The sequence below is a fragment of the Merops nubicus genome, unplaced genomic scaffold, assembly GCF_000691845.1.
Source record: "Merops nubicus isolate BGI_N331 unplaced genomic scaffold, ASM69184v1 scaffold5851, whole genome shotgun sequence".
NCBI classification, from domain to species: domain Eukaryota; kingdom Metazoa; phylum Chordata; class Aves; order Coraciiformes; family Meropidae; genus Merops; species Merops nubicus.
This window is the reverse complement of record NW_008590182.1, coordinates 16,887-36,738: the sequence shown is the minus strand read 5'-3', so window position 1 is coordinate 36,738 and position 19,852 is coordinate 16,887. Positions and strand designations below refer to the sequence as shown.

At 53.6% G+C, this 19,852-nt stretch overlaps 1 protein-coding gene across 1 annotated transcript in view; it reads right to left on the bottom strand.

Annotated features, from left to right (window-relative positions):
- Positions 1-19,852, bottom strand: part of PTPRS (protein tyrosine phosphatase, receptor type, S) — a gene marked incomplete at its 5' end in the record, with an annotated part of 37,272 nt that overhangs the window by 542 nt on the left and 16,878 nt on the right. Inside the window, 12 exons of the mRNA XM_008949831.1 lie at positions 507-642; positions 1,336-1,490; positions 2,397-2,522; positions 2,607-2,733; positions 4,125-4,303; positions 5,178-5,463; positions 7,278-7,432; positions 7,544-7,663; positions 8,220-8,395; positions 11,351-11,474; positions 13,716-13,813; positions 18,104-18,151. Of these exons, the coding sequence (XP_008948079.1) occupies positions 507-642; positions 1,336-1,490; positions 2,397-2,522; positions 2,607-2,733; positions 4,125-4,303; positions 5,178-5,463; positions 7,278-7,432; positions 7,544-7,663; positions 8,220-8,395; positions 11,351-11,474; positions 13,716-13,813; positions 18,104-18,151 (1,730 nt within the window). The remainder of the gene's footprint in view (positions 1-506; positions 643-1,335; positions 1,491-2,396; positions 2,523-2,606; positions 2,734-4,124; positions 4,304-5,177; positions 5,464-7,277; positions 7,433-7,543; positions 7,664-8,219; positions 8,396-11,350; positions 11,475-13,715; positions 13,814-18,103; positions 18,152-19,852) is intronic.

Genomic DNA, 19,852 nt, shown 5'->3' with positions numbered 1-19,852 from the left:
CGTACCCAGCTCCAGAGGCTGACCCAGCTCCAGAGGCTGACCCAGCTCCAGAGGCTGACCCAGCTCCAAAGGCTGACCCAGCTCCAGAGGCTGACCCAGCTCCAGGGACTGACCCAGCTCCTCAGGATCCTTCCCAGCCTGGACAGACCTGGGCAGGAACCATGCACAGAATCTCCTGTTCTCCAAGAGCCACGAGCTCCTGGGGAAGGAAATCCCTCCCTCTACTGTCTGTGCATCTCCTAGCTACCAGTCACCCCACCACGGCCCTTCCTGGGGCCCCAGAGGGGCTGTGTTTGGAGGCAGGTGAGTCCCCAAGCAAGGATGAGACAAGAATGGAGAATCTTGAACAACGGGAATTTTTGGGGGGTTGTTTTTTCATTACTTGGGTAAAATCAGCAGCCCAGCCTGGGCGTGCTGAGTAACCTCAGGGTAAGGTTTTGCTCGTGGTTAGAGAAGGCAGCTGGGGAAGGTGCTTGGCTGCTCACAGGTCCCCATCCCCAGCCTACCTCTGTCTGCACCATCGCAGGTCGTTGCGTTCGCAGCATCTTTACTGTCTGGAAAATATCTACAACCCCCTCGTAACGCATCCGCTCCAGGACGATGCTGAGGGTGATGAACACTCCAGTCCTGCCCACGCCAGCACTGCAGGGGGGAGAAAAAACAGGGAACTGTTCATTAAAGGGTTCAAATGCTGCTCAGAACGCTGCAGGGACGGTGTGGTTGAGCTGTGTCTTATGGACAGGTTGGAGCCTGGAGAGGTTCAGTGCTCCAGGAGGTGGGAAATAGTAAAAACGCCAGAGTGTGACCCAAAAAGCTGCTGGAAGGAGTGAAATGAAAAGAAGAAAATAAAAAAATCAAAAGCTTTGGGTAGTGGTAAATGGTGTTCAGTGTGAAAATTGTTATTAATAGAGAGAAAATATTAGGCTTTTGAAATGAAATAATCTGAAGAAGGCATTATCCTCTGCTGCCCAGGGGTAGGGAGGTGCCACCAAACACCACCCAGCAGTGTCAGAGGTGCAGAACTGGGCTAAGACTCATAAAAATACTATTTCTGTAGGTCAAATATTGATGAACACTGTGGTTCCAACCTCCTTCACAGTATCTCACACCTCTCCCCAAGATATAAATCACCAAAGGCCTCGTGGGCAGTGCCCAGGCCTAAGGGAGATGAATTTGGTTGGCAGAGAAAGTGTTTGGAACCTGCCACCTTCCAGACACCCCCAAGAACTCTGCCTGCAGCAGGGGTGGGGAGGGAGGGAGGATTCTGTAGGACTTGAATTCCTTATGCTCTTTTTTTGCATCCTGAGTGAAACGTTTCCATCTGCCTGTGCCTACCTGCAGTGGACAGAGATGGGGCCGTCCTGGCCAAACTGCTCCTTGGTCTTATGAACCTGCCCAATGAAGTCGATGAAGCCTTCTCCTGATTTTGGCACTCCTTGTTCTGGCCAGTCTGTGAACTGGAACTGGCGAACGGTTCGGGACTGGCCGTCCTGGGGAGAAACCAGCAACCCTTCAACAGCCCGTGCCACTGAGCACCAAAGGCACAGGACAAGAAAGAAACCCAGCCCCATTTTGTTGCTCGTTGGACCCACTTAGTGTCCTAATCAAGTGAAAATTTATTTATATTTATGTATTGATGAAGCTGCTCATGTTGGAGCTGCTGAGTGGCCTCTGAGCACAGCTCCTGGTAGGAGAGCTGAGAGCTCTGACACCACAGAGCTGGCACAGATGGAGGCTCCAGCAAAGGAACAGTCAAGGTGAGGCTCTGGCCCCTCTATCAATCTTCAGAAAGAGTTGCCATAGTGCCAGAATCACAGCTGACAGGAAGATAAATCTTGTTCTAGCAGGACTGATGAGGCATCCTCCTTCTCAGCCTTGCTCCGACACTGGCAGCGTCTAACGCAGCAGACTTGGGTCACATTTGCCAAACAGCTTTCAGAAGGTCCTGAAATGTTCCTTCAGAGGAGAAACCTGATGCTGAATTTGAGTAAAAGTGCCCCTCTGAAGGTGAGCACTGGTGGCTCCTCTGAAAGCCAGGGATGTGCACATCTTCTGCAGGGTGCAGAGCATCCTTTGCAGGTCTGGGTTCTTTATTAGCCTGGGGAGCTTTATTAGCTTTTTTATTAGTTTGGGGAGATAATCACATCTCAGATAAGCCGTAAGTAAAACCAAAAGCTGGGTACATCTCTAACAAAGGGACTCCACTGTGATTGACTAAAAAACCAGCTGTAAGAAGCTCAGTTTGGTGTTTGTGTTCTGTCCCTCGCCCCAGCTCGGCTCTCCTCTCACAGAGGAGATGTCCACACCTCCACCTCTCCCCCGGGAGCCAAATCCTGCCCAAGTCCCTGGTTTCCTGGGAGGCTGGGACCCTGAGGGGCAGGGTGGGTGGCACTCACCCTGGCGTCGGTGACCTTGAACTCGCGCAGGATGTACTGAGGCATGTTGTACTCGGCCATGGGATCCACCACGAAGTACTGGTACCTGGCCGAGCGCTCCGCCGGCCAGTACTGGTGGCACTTTTCCTGCCAAGGGGACAGGAAGGTCCCTGTTAGCCCCTGTGCCCCACGTTCCTCCCCCTCCCCGTGGTTCTCTCTGTGGGTGCTCACCCGGCCCATCTCCCGCAGCTTGGTCAGCATCACCACGATGGTGGAGTTGTTCTCCCACAGCATCCGCCAGAAGTCCTCCGTGGTCTCTGCCAGGGGCCCCTGGGTGGCTATGTAAGCCTTCTGCTGCCTGAGGGAGCCCAGACACAAGGGGGGTCAGGGGGGATTGCCTGGGCAGAAGCTTTGGGAAATGCATAAAAGGGAGAACAAATGGAAACTGGGGATCTGAGCAGTGCTGAGCAAGAGCTAAAGGGTGGGGGCAAGAGGCTGGGGTGAGACTCTGGTCAGTGGTGCCCAGAGACAGGACAAGGGGCAACGGGCACCAACTGGAACCCAGGAGGTGCCACCTGAGCAGGAGGAGAAACTTCTTTGGGGTGAGGGTGGCCGAGCCTGGAGCAGCTGCCCAGAGAGGCTGTGGAGTCTCCTGCTCTGCAGAGTGCCCAAACCCTCCTGGCTGTGACCCTGGGCACCCTGCTGGGGGTGAGCTGCTGGAGCAGGGGGGTTGGAGGAGATGATCCCCAGAGGTCCCTTCCAGCCCCACCATGCTGGAATTCTGTGAAATGCTGGGGAAGAACTAGAACAGTGCAAGGTCTAAAGGGGCAGGAGGTGCCTTTGGTACCAGTGGTCAAAAAACCCCAAAGCCAAAGGTGAAGTTTTCTCTAGTGGGGGCTCAGGAGGAGGTGGGGGTTGATCCATCCCCCTAGGTAACAGGACAAGAGGAAACGGCCTCAGGTTGCCCCAGGGGAGGTTGAGGTTGTCCCTGAGGAACAATTTCTTGCCCTGGAGGGTTGCCCAGGGCTGTGCCAGGCTGCCCAGGGCAGTGGTGGAGTCCCCACCCCTGGAGGGGTTTCCAAGCCGTGGAGATGTGGGGTGAGGGACACGGGGCAGTGGGGACCTGGCAGTGCGGGAGAACAATTGGACTTGATGATCTTAAAGGTCTTTTCCAACCAAAATGACCCTGTGATTCTAAATCCCATTTCCAAGGGGCAAATCTGGCTTAGTGTGATGCCCTCTGAGGCAGAAGGTCCAACCTGCTGGTTCCTGGAACTCCACCCCATCTGAGCAGCACCAAGAACTCAGCTGCCAGGCGTGGGGATGCCCCAACCCTGCTGCCCCAGCCAGGACTGGTGCCAGCACCTGGGGGTGAGGACACGTGCCCAGGGGGTAGCTTTGCTCCCCAGGCAGGGCTCAGCTGTAGCCCCACACCAGCTGGGAAACTGTCACAACTACAACGTCCCCAGATCACTACAGAGGCTCATCTGACTGTGGCAACCTCCCAGGAGGAAAATCCACCCCTCACTGCCCCTCTAGGTTTAGGACCTGCAGCTGGAGAAGGGTTTGCTTGGCTCTGAGGGATTTCCAGACCACAGCAGGGTGGAGCCGAGTCCCCGTGTGGATCGCTGGCCAGCAGCAAGAGGGACTTCACCCCCAGCACTGCACCACCCCATGCAGGCACAGCTCCAGGGGACAGAAGAGCCCCCCCTGGCCCCTCCTGGGGAGGTGTGGGCAGGCCAGGCTGACCTGTAGCCATCGATGAAGCTGGCGTTGATGTAGTCGGAGCCCTCCACGCCGCGGATGGGCTGCAGGCAGACCCGGGTGCTCTCGTAGGGCATGATGTTCACCAGCCGGTTCTTGAACTTGTTGCAGGGGAGGTTGGCACTGATGAACCTGGAGGTGTGGGCTTTGGAGTTGGCCAGTCGCTGAGGGAGAAAGGGGAGTCACAACCCAGTCTCCTGCCCCAGCCCTGCCAGCCCACTTCACCTGCCCTCCGTGTTCCACCACGGCGCTGTGCCTGCTCTGCACCCCCACCCTTTTTTTGGGGGGGTGGGGACAGAGTCTCTCTTTGTTCTCCAAGTAAAACTCCAAGAGGGAAAAGCCCAAAAAATTTAAAAGGGCATTCTAAGGGGAAGTGAATTCAGTCTTGATTTGAAAAGACCAGACAAGTCTCCTTGTAAATGATTAGAGGGCTGGAGCAGCTCTCCTGTGAAGACAGGCTGAGAGTTGGGGCTTTTCAGCCTGGAGAAGAGGAGGCTCCTGGGCCACCTTATAGTGACCTTCCAGTACCTAAAATGGGCCTGTAAGAAAGCAGGGGAGGGACTGTTCACAAGGGTTTGGAGTGACAGGATGAAGGGTGATGGCTTTAAGCTAGAAAGAGGGGAGATTTAGGTTAGATGCTAGGAAAAAGTTCTTTAATATGAGGGCATTAGATCCCTGCAATGGGTTGCCCAGAGGTGGTGGAGGCCCCATCCCTGGGGACATTCATGCTCAGGCTGGATGAGGCTCTGAGCAGCTTGACCTAGTTGGAGATGTCCCTGCTTATAGCAGAGGGGTTGGACTAGATGGTCTTCAGAGGTCCTTTCCAACCCAATACATTCTGTGACTCTCCTGCAGCACTGGGGGGTCTCCCCTGGGACCTGCAGCAGGTAACTCACAAAAGGAATTACCTCCCTAACAGGGAACCAACCAGTCCCCATCAGCCTCATGCAGGCTCCCTGGGCCAGCAGGACAAAGCCCCTGTGAGGAATAAAAGCCTTCCCTGGAGACTCCTGTCCCCATTCAAGCATCTGCCATTACCTTGAACTCCAGCTCCATGCCTGTCACGTGCTCTCCAACCTCAATCTGTGCCAGCTTCTGGATGTAGGTGTAGAGGTTCCGCGCCGGGACCTCGGTGTTGCCACAAGCGACGGCCTCCAGCAAGGCATCGTGGATGAAGCTGTACTGGTCCTCTGTCTGCACCATGTAGTTACGTTGTGACCTCATGAGGGTGACGTGCCCATAAATGTCCACTGTCTTCTCATGTTTTATCCTCTCCAGCATGGCATCGATCACGATGAAGCAGCCGGTCCGACCGACGCCCGCGCTGGAAGAGAAGGGGCACGATGAGGCATTGGAGTGTTCTGGCACCCAAGGATGATCTTCCAGAAGGACACCCACGTGTGGAGATGCTTCCACTCGGGGTAGAAGCAGAGATGGAGTTTGAGATGGGCTGAGGTGTTTGGGAGGAACCACGGCCCTGAGAACACAGCTGCTGATGGAGCCAGGAGAAGGAAATCTCCGCAAGCCTCCGAGCGTGTGGGTCCAGCTGCTCCCTGAGTTTTGTATCAAAGGAACTTCTCCAACAGCCCTGCAGCCCACCCACCTCTGCGAGGGAGGTGTCACCTCCTAAACAACTTAAAACCACTGTGCTGGAGGGTTCAGACAGTTGTGCAGGGGAGGATGGAGGTGACACCAAAGTCACCTCTCCAGTGCGTGAGGCCAGCGCTGCACTGGGGCCAGGAGAGCCCACGGTGGGACCTAAAATCTGAACCCCAGAGCTCTCCCCAGGGTCAGAGCTGCTGAGTAAAGGTCCCCTCCCAGGTCCCCCACCTTCTGTGCCCATCTCCACGCAGGGCTGAGCCCCATGGAGTCTGCAATGGGCAGAGCTTTGCTTTGCTCAGCTCAGTTTAGCAAAACTTTCCCAAGCCAGGTTTGCTCTTGGGTCGCCCGAGGCCAGGACTGAGGATGAAAAGCTGCCTCTGGTGCTGCCTCCTGCCCCTCCCCGCTGCTCTGCCCCTCCCCTCCTGCCTCCTCATACCTGCCACTCCCTGGGCAGACACAGTCCTGGCAGCTCCACCTAGGCTCCAACAAAAGGCTGGCACGATGTGAGGGCTCGAGAGGGATCTTTAATCCCTCAGATCTCCCAGCAGCCAAGGGACAACTGATGCTGTAATGTGTCACCTCTTCTCCCCTGCTTCTGTGCAGCCAGGCAACATCAAACTTGTGTAATGGCATCTGTGGAGCAGGGGGCTCCTGGGGTTGCTAATAAAGACTTGCCTTTCACTATTCCAGCACAGGCCCTTTTTTTCCTAAAGCCCCCTTGATCTCTGGTAATTCTGCTGCCTAACACCTGAACCAGGCAGGTGACTGCAGCTTTGGCAAGAATCTAGCAGCTGACCTGGGAGCTGGTTCCTGCACGTTGTGAGCTGACAGCTCTCTTTATTCATTTTCTGAGAGGTGCATGATAATTGCCATCTGCAAGGTTAGTGATAAGTTGCCCACTTACAAAGCCTGATTAAATGGCATCCTCTAGGAGGGGCAGGATTAGCTTCCCCCAGCAGCCTGTAAGATTCAGAGGTCTTTCCCCAGTGCCAAGGAGCCTGCAGGTTCCTGCACACCCTCCTGAGGAACACAGGCAGTTACTGAAGCTGGGGCTGCAAGCACTCCTCGTTGGGCTGTAAATTGAATTAGGGATTGCTACCTGCCCATGGGGACCTCCAGTTTGGCCTTATCAGAATGGCTGCAGCACTCAAAAAAACCCTCTTTCAATCACTGTCAGCTCTCCCTTGACAGCTGAGGCAGCTCTGCCTCCCCAACACCCCGTGCAGCCACTGAGTAGCTTCCAGGTCGTCCTCCATCCTCCTCCTCCACTGTGACAGGGAACAGCCCCCACCCACTGACCAGCCTCCAGTACAGCACTGGGCCCTTCCCATTGCCAACAAGGTCCAAGTGCTTTGGTGGGAATGAAACACTACCTGAGGTGCCCAATGAAATCCCCAAGTACCCTCCTCAGATGCTGCCTGGCAAGCCACTTTCCAGCACAGCTCCTGCCTGTTGGGTCCAAGTGTCCTAGGTCCAAATGAACATCCCCCTGAACTCCTGCTGCCCTTGCAGATGGTGGATGAAGGGAATTGGTACCTGCAGTGCACCACGATGGGACCAGCATCAGGGGGGTTGCAGGTTTTCACCCTTCTCAGGAAGGCCAGGAAGGGGGTGGGGTACTCGGGTACCCCGTGGTCAGGCCACGCGGTGAACTGGAACTGGCGAACCTCCCGCTTCTCACTGGAGCCATTCTGCAAAGGCAAAGGGGTCCTGGGAGTGATGGGAGGGCCCAGCACACCGCCATCCCCTGCCCCCCAAAGCCCTTCTCCTGGGAAGGAACCCAGGAGGAGGAGAGAGCTGACCTTGTGCAGGGAGAAGGTCCTCACGCAGAAGGTGGCCAGCTCGATGGTGTCCAGCAAGGTCACCTGGATCATCCCGTAGGTGTCTGTGCCCCGGCCCGGCCAGTACTGGTCACACTTGATCTGGAAGGCAGGAGGCACTGCTCAGTGCTGGAGCAAACCCTGTGCTGCCCAAAGCTCAGGCCAGAACAGCCCCGAGGCTGGTACAGCTGATGGTGGCCGGGTGGCAAAGGGGAGGGAAGGTGCAAGAGAAGTCCTTGCAGAGCACCAGAGAGGGACAGAGCATGAAAAGCTCCTACTGCCCAAGCACAGGCTTTGATGCACCACATCAATCATGTAGACAATAGACTGGAATGATCCTGAAGATTAGAGGGAATGTACTGGGGCTTGTTAAACAAGAGAACTGAATGTGAAACTTGCCACATGATTAACTCCGAGACAGATCTACAGAGCATGCAATGGGATTGAGTGTCCTCTTCTCCTGCAGTTGCTGCAGCTTTCCAGGGTGAGTGGTTTGTTTTTTTAAAAGCAATGAATCACTGAACTTTCAGGGTGCTGCTGAAATCCCCCACTGACATCCACGTGGGCTGCAGTTCAAAGGGATTTGCTGTTCCCCAACCCTACCCCCTCCGATCCCCCAGGATGGTGACTAACTCCTCATCCCTCTCATGCATCTTACCCGTGATTTCTCCTCCAGCTTAGTCATCATAACAATAGTAGCTGAACGCTGCTCCCACACCATCCTCCAGAAGTCCCCAAAGGTCTCAGGCAGAGGCCCCTGTGTGGCAATGTAGGCATTCTGCTTCCTGTAGCCATCGATGTAGTTGGCATTGATGTAGTCACTGCCCACAATTCCTGCAGAAGACCAGCAAAGCCACGTTAGGGAACTGCACAGGACTTAGCTGGAAGCATGAGGAGATCTTTGCAGGAGTGATGTTAGAGGCAGCTCCCCTGCAGAACCACCAGAGCCTTTGTGGTGTGGTGGGTTGGAAGCACAGTGGGGACTGTTGGGCTCTTCCCATGAGTTTCCCAGCTGAAGCTCCCACCTCCAAGATCTGCCCTGCAGGGGGACAAATAACTTCTTGCAAAAGACATTAAAGAGACCCAATATCAAGCTTTGAAACCACGGTCTTCTACTAGAGTTGCTAATAGGAGCACAAATCCTGGCCTAGGGCTCTTGCTTCACAGGTCTCATGTAGGACAAACCCAAAGTCCTTGTCCCAGAACACCCAGAGCCTGGCCAGCAAAGGCACCTGGTCGATGGACCATGCAGCCCACGGTCCAAGGCCAGCCCAGCTGCAGCTGGACAAAGGGAGGAATAAACCCACGCTTCAGCCAGCCAGGAAAGGCTTTGAAATTACAGGCTTGGACTGGCTTTAAATCACCCGCTGGTGTTTTTAGGAGCATTTTGGTTTTTTTTCTATTCACATGAGTTACAGGCTGTTGAGCTACAGCTGCTTGCCCACGGCCTCGCTTGAGGGCTTTGGTACAAGTGGCAGGAGGCACTAGAGAGAGGAGAGTGGCTGGGACGTGGCAGGAGAAACCTGCTCTGCAGGCAGGATGGACGACGTTCAGGTTCAGCTCTGGAGAGCCCCCGAGGCTGGCAGGGAGGCTCTGCACATTTGGGTGATTTGGCCCATTCCTAACGACTGGAGTGGCTGGCAAGGGTGGCAGGCTCCTGCCAACCTATGATTAACTCAGCACAGAACGTTAACTCCTGTCTCCAGGGGAGCCAAGGGTGGGGAGCAGCACCGAGAGGAAATTGGGTTGCTAGTCCTCATCCTGCTGCAGCAATAGAAGTTGCTGCTTCTGTTGGCGAGGTGCAATCCAGGCTGAACTGCCTGCCAGTCCTCAAGGGTACTTGGTAATTTCAGCTGCTGGTAGAAATGGCTTTTGATTAAATTTCTGGAGGGTTCCCTGCCCCCCATTCCCTCCCAGTCTGAAATTTCAGGAGGGAACGTGGCTGTGCGGCAGCAGCAGGAGCCTGATCAAGGCTGGGCTCCTGGAATTAAATCTCCTCTCCAGCCCCCTGGGGTCCACTCTGTAATTTAAAATGGTGGCCATGAGTTCCTGCAACCTTTCACTGTGAGACAGGCCCAGTTACAGAGAAGTCATGGAATTAAAGCCACTACTTCTTCCTGACCAAGCAGCCAGTGACAATCTGCAGCCTTGACAAATCCAGATTTAAAACAAAGAGAAAGCAACAACTAATTCTTCCAAGTCCTTTCATCTTCCAGCCCTCAGCATAAAATACAGCCTGGCAGGAAGGAACACACCAGCCAAGACTTGTCAGAACCTCTCAGATGCTTGAAAATTAAACCTTGGCCCATTGTACTTGCACCATCAGTGCCCCAGGATGCCACCCGGGCAGAGTTAGAGCTGCTGCCTGCATCCAGCTTCTGTCTTCCTGAGAGCTGAGACCAGCCCAAAGTGTCCTTCGTTTCTACTCTTTGCTCTTCTCCTTCCCTTTGAATGACAAGGCAACTTTTTAAAGACTCTGCTTTCCTTGGCTCATACAATATTAATCTCAGAAGTAAACCAAGCCAGAACACAGTCATCTTCACAATGAGAAACGTTTGAAATCCTCTAATGGCAGATGAGACCCATCCAGGTCTGTGCAGCCTTTTGGCCACTCACCAGGATCTGTTGGTAACCCAGGAGCAGCTCTTCCACCTCCCCGTGTCCCCCAGAGCCACCTCAGCAGAGGAAGATGATTATTCCAGCAATTGCCCTGGCATGAAGGTGTCTGAATTAACCTTTACATTCACCCAGGGGCTCTTGGGACATCCCACGTCCTCTCTGCTCGAATGACTGAATCAATGCAAGACTGGCCTGAACCTCTTTATCTGCACAGCACAGCCACACAACCCCAGGTGAAGCTCAGATATTATCTCAGCAGCAGCAATGGGAGCAGGTGCCCTGTTAAACTCCATCTCCTCTCCACCAGGAGCCCCTCTTATCCTAGAGGGATCCTCTGCCACCCCCCACCCTGTTCCTGCTCTCTCCAAAGCACTGTGGGGTTGGAATTCTCCCCGTTGGTCAGAAATGGATGGAGCTGAGATCTCCAAGGGAAGGGAAGACAGCTGCTTGATAAACCAGCCCCTTGAAATGAGAGATAGCAGCTCCAGGGGATCTGTCAGTCACCAGAATTTAACAAATGCCTGGTTTACAGAGGGGTCTCCTGCTTGCTAAGCTCCCAGGGAGATGTTAAGAGAAGAATATAAATAGAGGGTAAGAGGGAAGGGAGAGGAGTGGGTGCAACGTCTTTCCCTGCAGCAACTTGAGTCCTGTGTCCAGTTTTGGGCACCACAGGATAAGAGGGACATGGAGGGGCTGGAGCAGGTCCAGAGAAGGGCAACGAGGCTGGTGAGAGGTCTGGGGAACATGGCTTAGGAACTGCAGAAGAGGAGGCTGAGAGGTGACCGTACTGCCCTCTACAAGTCCCTAAAAGGAGGCTGGAGTGAGGCTGCTGTTGGTCTCTTCTCCCAGATTATTAATGATAGAAAATGGCCTCAAGTTGTGCCAGGGGAGGTTTTGTTTGGATATTAGGAAGAATTTCTTCCCTGAGAGAGTGGCTGGGCATTGGAATGGGCTGCCCAGGGAGGTGGTGGAGTCCCCATCCCTGGGGAGGCTCAAAAAACCAAGTAGATGCAGCACTTGAGGCTCTGGTCTAGTGGTTAGGGAGATGTTGGGATGGAGGCTGGAACTGATGATCCTAGAGGTCCTGTCCAACTGTTGTGATTCTCTGATTCTGTGGTTCTAGCTCCAGCCTGGCACTGCCACGTGGGAGGGGAGATGATGCCACAGTACCTTCGATGGGCAGCAGGATGACCCGCGAGTGGTCGTAGGCGATCACGTTGGCGTAACGGTTTTTGGGCTTGTTCACTTCCAGGTTGGAGTGCTCCCAGGTGAACTGCTGGCCAGGGTCAATGGACTGGAGGAAGTGGGAAAGAAAAATGGAAGAGTCAGAGAGGAGAGAAGCAGCCAGTCAAGCTCTGAACACCTCACTCCGTGTGGGATACATCGTGGCTCTGAAGATCTAGCATGGGGCAGTCTGCTCCCTCAAGATCTGCTCTTTGCTGTGGAAAAGCCCCAGCCTGCTGGCACAGTGTGCTCACATCCCACCTCCCTGGGCCCCAGGGGTGGTACCTGAGGTAACCCCCCCTCTGGCACACTGGGCTGGTCCCAGTTACTGGCACTGATCAATGGCCCGAGGCTGGGAGAGGACAGGAACAGTCACCCCAGAATGTAGTCATGGAATTGATGTATTTACACTGGTGTCTTGGTGAGGGCTGATACCTGGGGAAGAAGATATTTAAGCTAGGACAAGGTTTATAACCATGTGAGCAAGGGGGATCTGGAACACTGGGGAACCTAGGTGCAAAGTGGGGAGAAAGCCCCACGGGAGTGGGGCAGGGGCAGGACCAGGGCATCAACCTGGACAGAGAAGCATCAGGACCCTGGCCCTGAGTTGTTGAACCAACTCCCAGAAGGGAAGAAAGACTAAACAGTGGAATGCAATGGAGACAAAAAAAAACCCTCTCTGCCTGTCCTGGTGATTTATGCCAGGTTTGGTGGTTGGGTGTTTTTTTCTCTCTCTAAAGTCCAGCTGTCCCAGATATGGAAATTAGGTTAATTACGTTTACCTCTAAATCCTCAGCCAGAGAATTAAATAAAACAAGGGCTTAATTCCTTCATCATTTTGCAGAGCCCTGGGGGTTTGCCTCAATTGGAGGCTTGGCAGGAACGTGCTGAGCTGTTTCCTGCTGCCGTGGGGACAGGACCCTGCTCTCCTGCCTGGATTTGACCCTTTCAGCTCGCTGGGGTTGGCGCTTGCCGGGTGCCCGCTGCCTGTGCCAACGCCAGAGCCCCTGGCACAGCTCAGCTCTGCTGGTGGTGGCAATGCTGGGGCAAAACCACCCAGCACCAACGTCCCCCTGCACTCGCCACGGAGCCTTTCTGACTAATGGGTATTTATAGTGTTGTAATGTGTCTGTTTGCTCTCCATCCCTCTAATCTCGCCCCGCGTTCATTTCATTAGCCGTGTTTGTTTAGCTCTGGCTCTCCCACTAGAGGAGGTTGTGCTGGAAGGAAGCCAGGGCACTCGGGATATTGCATTATGCAAATCAGCCTTTGAAATCTGGATGGAGCATATTAAGAGGCTGCTGCTCCCCCCCTGCACCCCAACGTGGGGTGGGAGACCCCAGCAGAGCAAACTGCTGGGTGGGTGCAGAGCTGCTTCATGCCCGCGGGGCAGATTGGGCAGAAAGCAGCCCAGAACCAGCCCTTTGTTCACAAAATGGCTCATCTGCAAACAGAACCAGGCAGTCTAGACTAGTTATTAGCCTAAAAACATCGGGGTGTTTGAAGTCTTTGAACAATGACAGATATCAGGCACAGGATTCACCGGTGCTGCTGCAGCCCTGGCAGTGCCAGGGGATGGGAGCAGGTCGTGTGGGCACACAGCCCACCCCTCAGGGACAAGGATGCTGTGCTAGGGGCAGTGGTAACTTGGGGCTGTGTTGGAACATCTTCTTCTTCTCCTTAGCCTTCCCCCCAGGTCTGTCTTGTGACTGCTTGACCCGTCAGCCCCGGCCAAGGGGGAATTTTACAGCCTGGGATGGTCATCTGAAAGGCAAGCAGGCTGCAGGAGCATGTCTGAGGAACCCAACGTTAGCAGGAAGGACAAAAAAGACCATAAAATCCCCCGAGAAGATAAGAAAGGCACAAATTATCTTGTTTTCTCAGCTTTAGCTCTGTGGCTGCTGATCGTGGTGTCTGTGGAGGACCCACTGTTCCCTCTGTCTGACTGCAGCCACCTACAGCTGCCCACCACAGTCCCCAGCTCCTCCCGTGGTCAGCAGGAGGACACAGGCACCCCCAAGGACAACCCCCCACCCCACCTGCCTGGGGGTCACCTTCCAGAAGCACATCCCCTTCACAAAGGCAGTTCAGACCCTGCCCACGGACCCAGATTCTCTCCTGTGATCTGGAACTGGCCCTAGCAAAGCACTGAGCAAGTACTGGAAACTTTCCACACGTAAATAGCTTCTTTTTTATTTCAGCTAACCAGATCCTTTCCAATGAAGCTATATTTATTTGGCTGGGGGCCTGTCTGAATTTCCTCCTTCCCTGGCTCTGCAAACCCACACGCAGCACTCGCTCTTGCTCATACCTCATACTCTTGGGACAATTTCAGGTTATCATTAGCTTTGAGATGCTCTGTGTGTTCAGCCAGCTCGGAAACGGGGATTGGTGGGTGGCTGAGCATACCTAAAAGACAAGACAGCAGGAAAAGAATCTCATTTAATAATAACTGAAATTCCCAACTGTTGCACAGTTTATAAGAAAGAAGAAACGAGGAAAGAAAAAAATAATTACAATGTAAGATCTGCAATGAAAGTAGGGAGGTTAGAAGAGAAGAATTCAGGGCTCGAAATTGTGTCCTTGGAAGTAAAAAATAAAACCCAAGGAAATAAATAAACAAAACAACAACAGAAAAAAAAACAGTAAAATGAGTGTTCCCATGATGGCCCCATTTTCAGTGTAAATCAGAGCAAAACAAAAAGGAAAATCCGAGGAGCAGATGCATGTTAGCAGTTCCAAGAGGGGACTTAAAATGAGCAAACGCTGCCAGAGGAACCTACGCAGCAAATGTTCCAGCACCCACCATGGTCAGGAACAAACTCCAACACAAAAGAAGGGAAGGGGCAGGGACCAGCCAACCATGGTGATGTGGGGCAGGGAAGGGAATGCAGATGGGGGGAAGCAGGGGAGGCTTTTCAGGAGTTGTCCTTTGCTCTGTGAGCTTCTCGGGGAGCTCAGGGATCAGCAGTTTAACCTTCACCTCTCCAAGAGTGCAACCAGGTATGGAGATGTCAAGCACTGGCTCCTCCTCCTGCTCAGGGTCAGTGGATGTGCCTTCTACAGCACATCCCATGGATGGCCAGCACTGCTCTGTCCTCACCCTCCTGACCCCATCACTGGCTCTGCTGGGGGGTCATTACCTCTTGTGATGGAGAGGCAAAGATCCTCTTGCTTCTTCTCAGTCTTGGGGATGGGAAACAATTTGCTGGGGAGACAGATGCCTCCTGACCCTGGCTCACCTGCTGTCCTTGCAATACTCAACACTCTGTTGTGCTTGTACTGAGGCAGAGAGAACTGCCAGGGAACAGATTCAATCCCCTCCAGGCTGTCCTGGGTGTGGTAGGGCCACGCTGCATCAGACAAGGCACCTCTCAGCCACCACCAGGGCTCAGCACCAAGGCAGACCCGGCGTCAGCCTGGAGCAGGACATGCACACCCTGCTCCAGAAGTGGCAGCTGGAGCTCTGGGAAGAGCAGGGATCCTTCCCCTCCCATCCTCTCCAAGAGCTACACTAGGAACTGAGGTGGAAAAGCGCTCCGTGCTTGGCTCATCTGCATTGGATGATGTGTTTCCAAAGGCTTCCCATGCTGCCTGCCAGCCCACCCTGCTGCCCAGGGCAGCGGGCAGGCAAGGGCAGCAGCATGCTGAGAAGCCCCGGGCAGTGCCCCCAATGAGAAGGACAGGAGTGGAGAAGAGATGGAAGCCAGGGAGAATTTCGAGCCCCGTGGGTGTTGGTGTGTGACAAAGCAGCGGCGGTGGCAGCAGCATGGTCAGATACTCTGAAAACTCAGCACAGAGATGGCAAAGCAAGCATGACATCCTCAGTTTTACAGTGACTTCTGGAGAGATGCTGCCTCCCCCAGGCCTGGGACAAGACGAGTCTGCCACAGAGCGGGGACTTGAGCCACCACTCCAACAGGTTTCTCCTAAGCTAACTAGACATCTATTTTCAGCACAAGGAAGCCTGGCTGAAAATAGAAGCAGGGAAGGGAATAGACCAAAAAAGCTCATGAAAATAACCCAAACGTACTCCAGAGGCTGTGCTGGCTCCATTCTAGTCTGCTGAGGATCAGGGCAGAATGCTTCTCCCAGCTCATGGAGTCAAGCAGGAGAAACTCCTCGTTAACCTTTTGCTGTCCTGCAGCCCCCTGAACCTGGAGGAGGGTTTCTCCTTTGCTTCCATCCACCCCAGTCCCACAGCAGTGGATGCAAACTGGGGGGGTCTGGAGGAACTGGTCCTGTCTCTGCCCACGTGGGACAGAAAGGTCACACTGGCCAAGATGCCAGAGACCAAACCAAGTTAAAATATTATGTACACCCTTCTCAGTGTCTGTCCTTCTGCCTCAGAAAGCAAGGGCTGAAGAGTGCAGCAAACACACCTTGAGCTGTAGTGTTAGAACAAAGCCCAACCCTACTCAGAACAACTTCTGGCAACCCAACAAACCATCTCCAGATCTCTGTGGGTCATCCTCTCACAGACTTCTTCCCCCTTTGGGCTGGGTGGCAGCTGGTGGCTCTTGGCCCAGCTTCCACTGCCTGACTGCACTGATGGAGATCATTTGCTGCAGTGTGCTTAGGAACACAGCACCAGGAATAAAACCCCAAATGATGAACACGTAGGTCAAAAGGAAAAAAAAATAAGCAATCAATCAGAAAATCTAGTAATAACAAGCAAGGAATAAAAACCCAAACCCCAGATTCTCTTTGGCTCAGCAGTCGTGGAGCAGTGTGTCAATCCCTCTGAGCAAACAGGCTGCATGGGAAGGGTCCACTGTGTCCACTGTGCCACTCTAGAAGGAGAAGTCACATTCCCCTGAAGGCATTTCACAAGTTTCCTTCCTAAAAGGTCCAAGACAAACCCTCAGCATGAGCAGCTCCTGCAATTCAGCTCTGTCCCTTTGCTGGGGAACATCCTGCCCCCACCTCCACCTGCTGCAGACAGACCCTGGCTGAGAACACCTGGGAACTTGCCTTGTTTTGCTGCTGTTAAAACCAGAAACTTCCTTGTGGGATCCATTTCTAGGCCTCCTTAGAATAAAATAAGACTGAAACCCTCCACAGCGATAAACCCCCCTGGCCAGAAAGCCAAGAGCACGAGGACTCCCGTGAAGGCTGAGGAGGAATCTGGTGTTCCAGGAGCCAGGCACTGCTGCAGCTCCTCTTTCCTATGCTTTAATTGCATATCTTTAGACAGGAGGGGAAATGGCTTGCAGGTCCCTCTGCTCGGTGGCCCCATGGCTACCTGTGAGGAGACCTTGTGCCCTGGAGAGTGTGGGGGGCAGAGGGAGTGTCACCAAGGGCTGAGCCTCAGCCAGGGGTGAAAAGGCACAAAAGCCCCTGCTGATATATAGGGGGGCTGAGGGGAGGTGGCAGGAGGCAGCACTGACAGGACTCAACACCAAAGAGATCAGTATTTGGATTATTCAGAAAAATATCCCAGCCCTCACAGTGCATCCCAGACTGGTCTGGGTGGGAAAGGACAGTTCAAGGTCATCTCATCCAACACCTCTGCAGGGAGCAGGGACATCCTCAGCTAGATCCAGTAGCTCAGAGCTTGGTCCAACCTCCCCTGGGATGGTTCCAGGGATGGGGCAGTGACCACCTCTCTGGGCAGCCTGGGCCAGGGGCTCAACACCCTCAGCAGAAAAAATCTCCTACATCCATCTAGTCTACATCTCCCTCTTTTACTTTCAAACCATCACCCCTTGTCCTGTCACATCTCTGAGCACAAGCAGCATCTGCAATTCTTCATGTGTCAGCTGAAACCTCACAGTTGCTTCCCTGCTCAGCATAAAAAAAAATACTACTAATAAGAAAAAATACTCCAACCCTCCCCAGTGAAGCTGAGTTCTTGGCTTCCAGTGGGGATGAAGCACTTTAGAGCCAGTCTCATCTAACATTTCAATCACTTGCATCTCTCTAATCTTATCCCAGAAGACTTGATTCTCTGTGCACCAGCCAACCCTCCAGGAACATCACCCTCACATCTGCTCCATGGGCTGGAGCCCCTTTCTCCCCACCAGCCCACTGTGCCTGGCTGGGGCTCTGCAGGACACCAGGGAGAAGCTTCTGCCCTTTGTGCTCCTGCAACAAGTCGATGCCAAGGAACAGAACCTGCTCTCCTCCTGGTCTGCCATGACAAGGTGCCCGTGTGGCACTTCCCAAAGATGCAGGGCACCAGCAGCTGCAGCTCTGGTTCTCTCTGTCCCCACGTGAAGTGATGAACACAAAAAGCACAGACACTCCCCCACCCCGTGGCACAGCAGAGTGTCTTCTGCCCAGACCCAGGGACGTTCAGCCAAGCTTCAAAAATGAAACACCTTCTGACAACGGGGAGAAAAGGAAGCCTGGAAACCCAGGTCTTGCTCCTGGGACAGCAAAGAGAGACACAGAAGGACAGACAGTGTCCCCACGCTGCTGCCAGGGGCTCTGTTCTGCTGCTACCCCCCTTGTCTTGCAAAAGGCCTGGTGTTGGATACTGTAAAACTGGAAGCGCAGTTCAGACAAACAGATGGCACAGAAAAGGGGTGAGATGGGCAAACACTGCAGGAACACAGAGAATTCAGGGAAAAAAACTAACAAAAAACAAGAGGAACGGAACAGAATCGGAAAGGAAAGCGACAGAAGAGAAAAAAATAATAATGGGAGGAGGGGGGGAAATGAAACCAACAGGAACAAAAACACACAGGAACTAACTTTCAAAGTCAAACTCAGGGTCACTGAGAGGGCTGCTCAGACCAGAATCTGCAGAAAACAGTAAAAAAAAAATAAATAAAATATACACTTTTTAAAAAACTTCATGCTAATTAAAAAAAAAGAAAAACCAAACCAAACAAACAAACAAACTGAAACACCAACAAAAAAACCAACATAACTCTGAAGAGGAAAAGCCAAGTTACTTTTTGGGCTGCTCAGGCTAGGGCAGGGTGTGGAGGATGAGCTTCCCCTCCCCGAGCTGCTCCACAGCCCCTGCTCTGTTCTGCTGCTGAGCCCGGGTCCCCTGCCTGGAGAAGAGCCTGCAGCCCCTCTTCTGAACCATCCCCACGTTAATTCCAGTGGTTTTTATTCAGAGAGCACCCCTGGAGCTTCCCCTGCCAGTGCACCACGTTCTCCATCAGCACCACCATGCCCCAGGCTCTGGCTTTCCATCTATTCCCATTTCCACCCAACTGTTTGCAAAACTCTGTGGGAGGCAGGCGACCACCTCTGCAGAAGCCTTTAAAACCTTTTACTGCTTTTATAGAGCAGAATAACCCAGCCAGATAAACTCTTTGGCTAGATAAACTCATAAAGAAAAGGTGACAGCATCTTTCTAAAGCTCGACTGGACGAAGCTGGGCAGTCCTCTGAGATCTGCAGACCTTTGCCTGGCAGAGCCTTGACAGCTGTCTTAGCTACCTGTTACAAGACCTTTTTCTTAGCCCAGGAATTCAGAGGCACAGCAAGAGCAAAGCAGCAGGGTCAGCAGAAGACAGGCTCGCTCATCTATCGATCGTGTCAACAGAAGCCTGAAGTGCCCTCAGCTGACTCTGCTCTTCCGTGGGCACAGGGAGAAATACCCAGGGAGGGGAACAAAAGAAGCCTTTTGTTCCCCTTCCTGCTGCTTCTCAGCACCCAGGCTAAGCTGGATGGCCACAATCTTTTGTCTTCATTTTGATCTCAGCACTGGCTTCCTGTGGGGGAGTGCAGCTCTTTCTTTAGGGTCTCCCACCACCCAGAAGCCAACCTGAAGGCTCCCAAAGCAAGCTCCTGTTTGCATCTAGTGTGTAACTGAGCTCAGCCAAAGGCAAACTGCTGCTGAGCTGCAGCTGGGGACACTCAAAACATCTCCAGCATCTTCAGGCTCTCCTGCAAGAGCTGATTTAGGGGCCTAACTGCTGTGGATCTGCTCTGTATCACCCCCTGCGTGCTGGATTGAATCCCTCAGCTGAGACTCAATCTTTCCTAAGCTTGGGCTGATACCAGTGGGTTGTTCTGAACTCTTTTTGAAATGCAGCCCCCATCTCAGTGCTGCCCTTGTGCTTCCCCAAAGATCCCCCTCCTCTGGGTACCCACTGGCCTGCCAGCCTCACCCTAAGAAAACTCAGACAACGCTACGGACAGGACTGGGATGGGAAGGGGGGAAACAGGAGCTGCAGAAACATTACCAACAAGCACAAAACAGCAAAAAAAAAATACAAACTGAAGACAACAGCCAGCCCCCACGAAAGCAGAATAAATTCCCTTCCAAATCCTCAAGCCCCAGGCCCTGGGAGGCAGAGGCACGGACTGGTGTGCGGGCACCGCTCAGCATTGCCGAGCGAGGACGTGCCTGTGGGGGGCTGGCAGAGGGGCCTGGCAGAGGTGCCACGCAGGCAGCTCACCACGCAAGGACACAGGGACAAGTGTGTGTGCTACAGAGGGTGCCTGGAGCCTCTCTGCCCGGGGTGGGGTTAAGTGCAGTCAC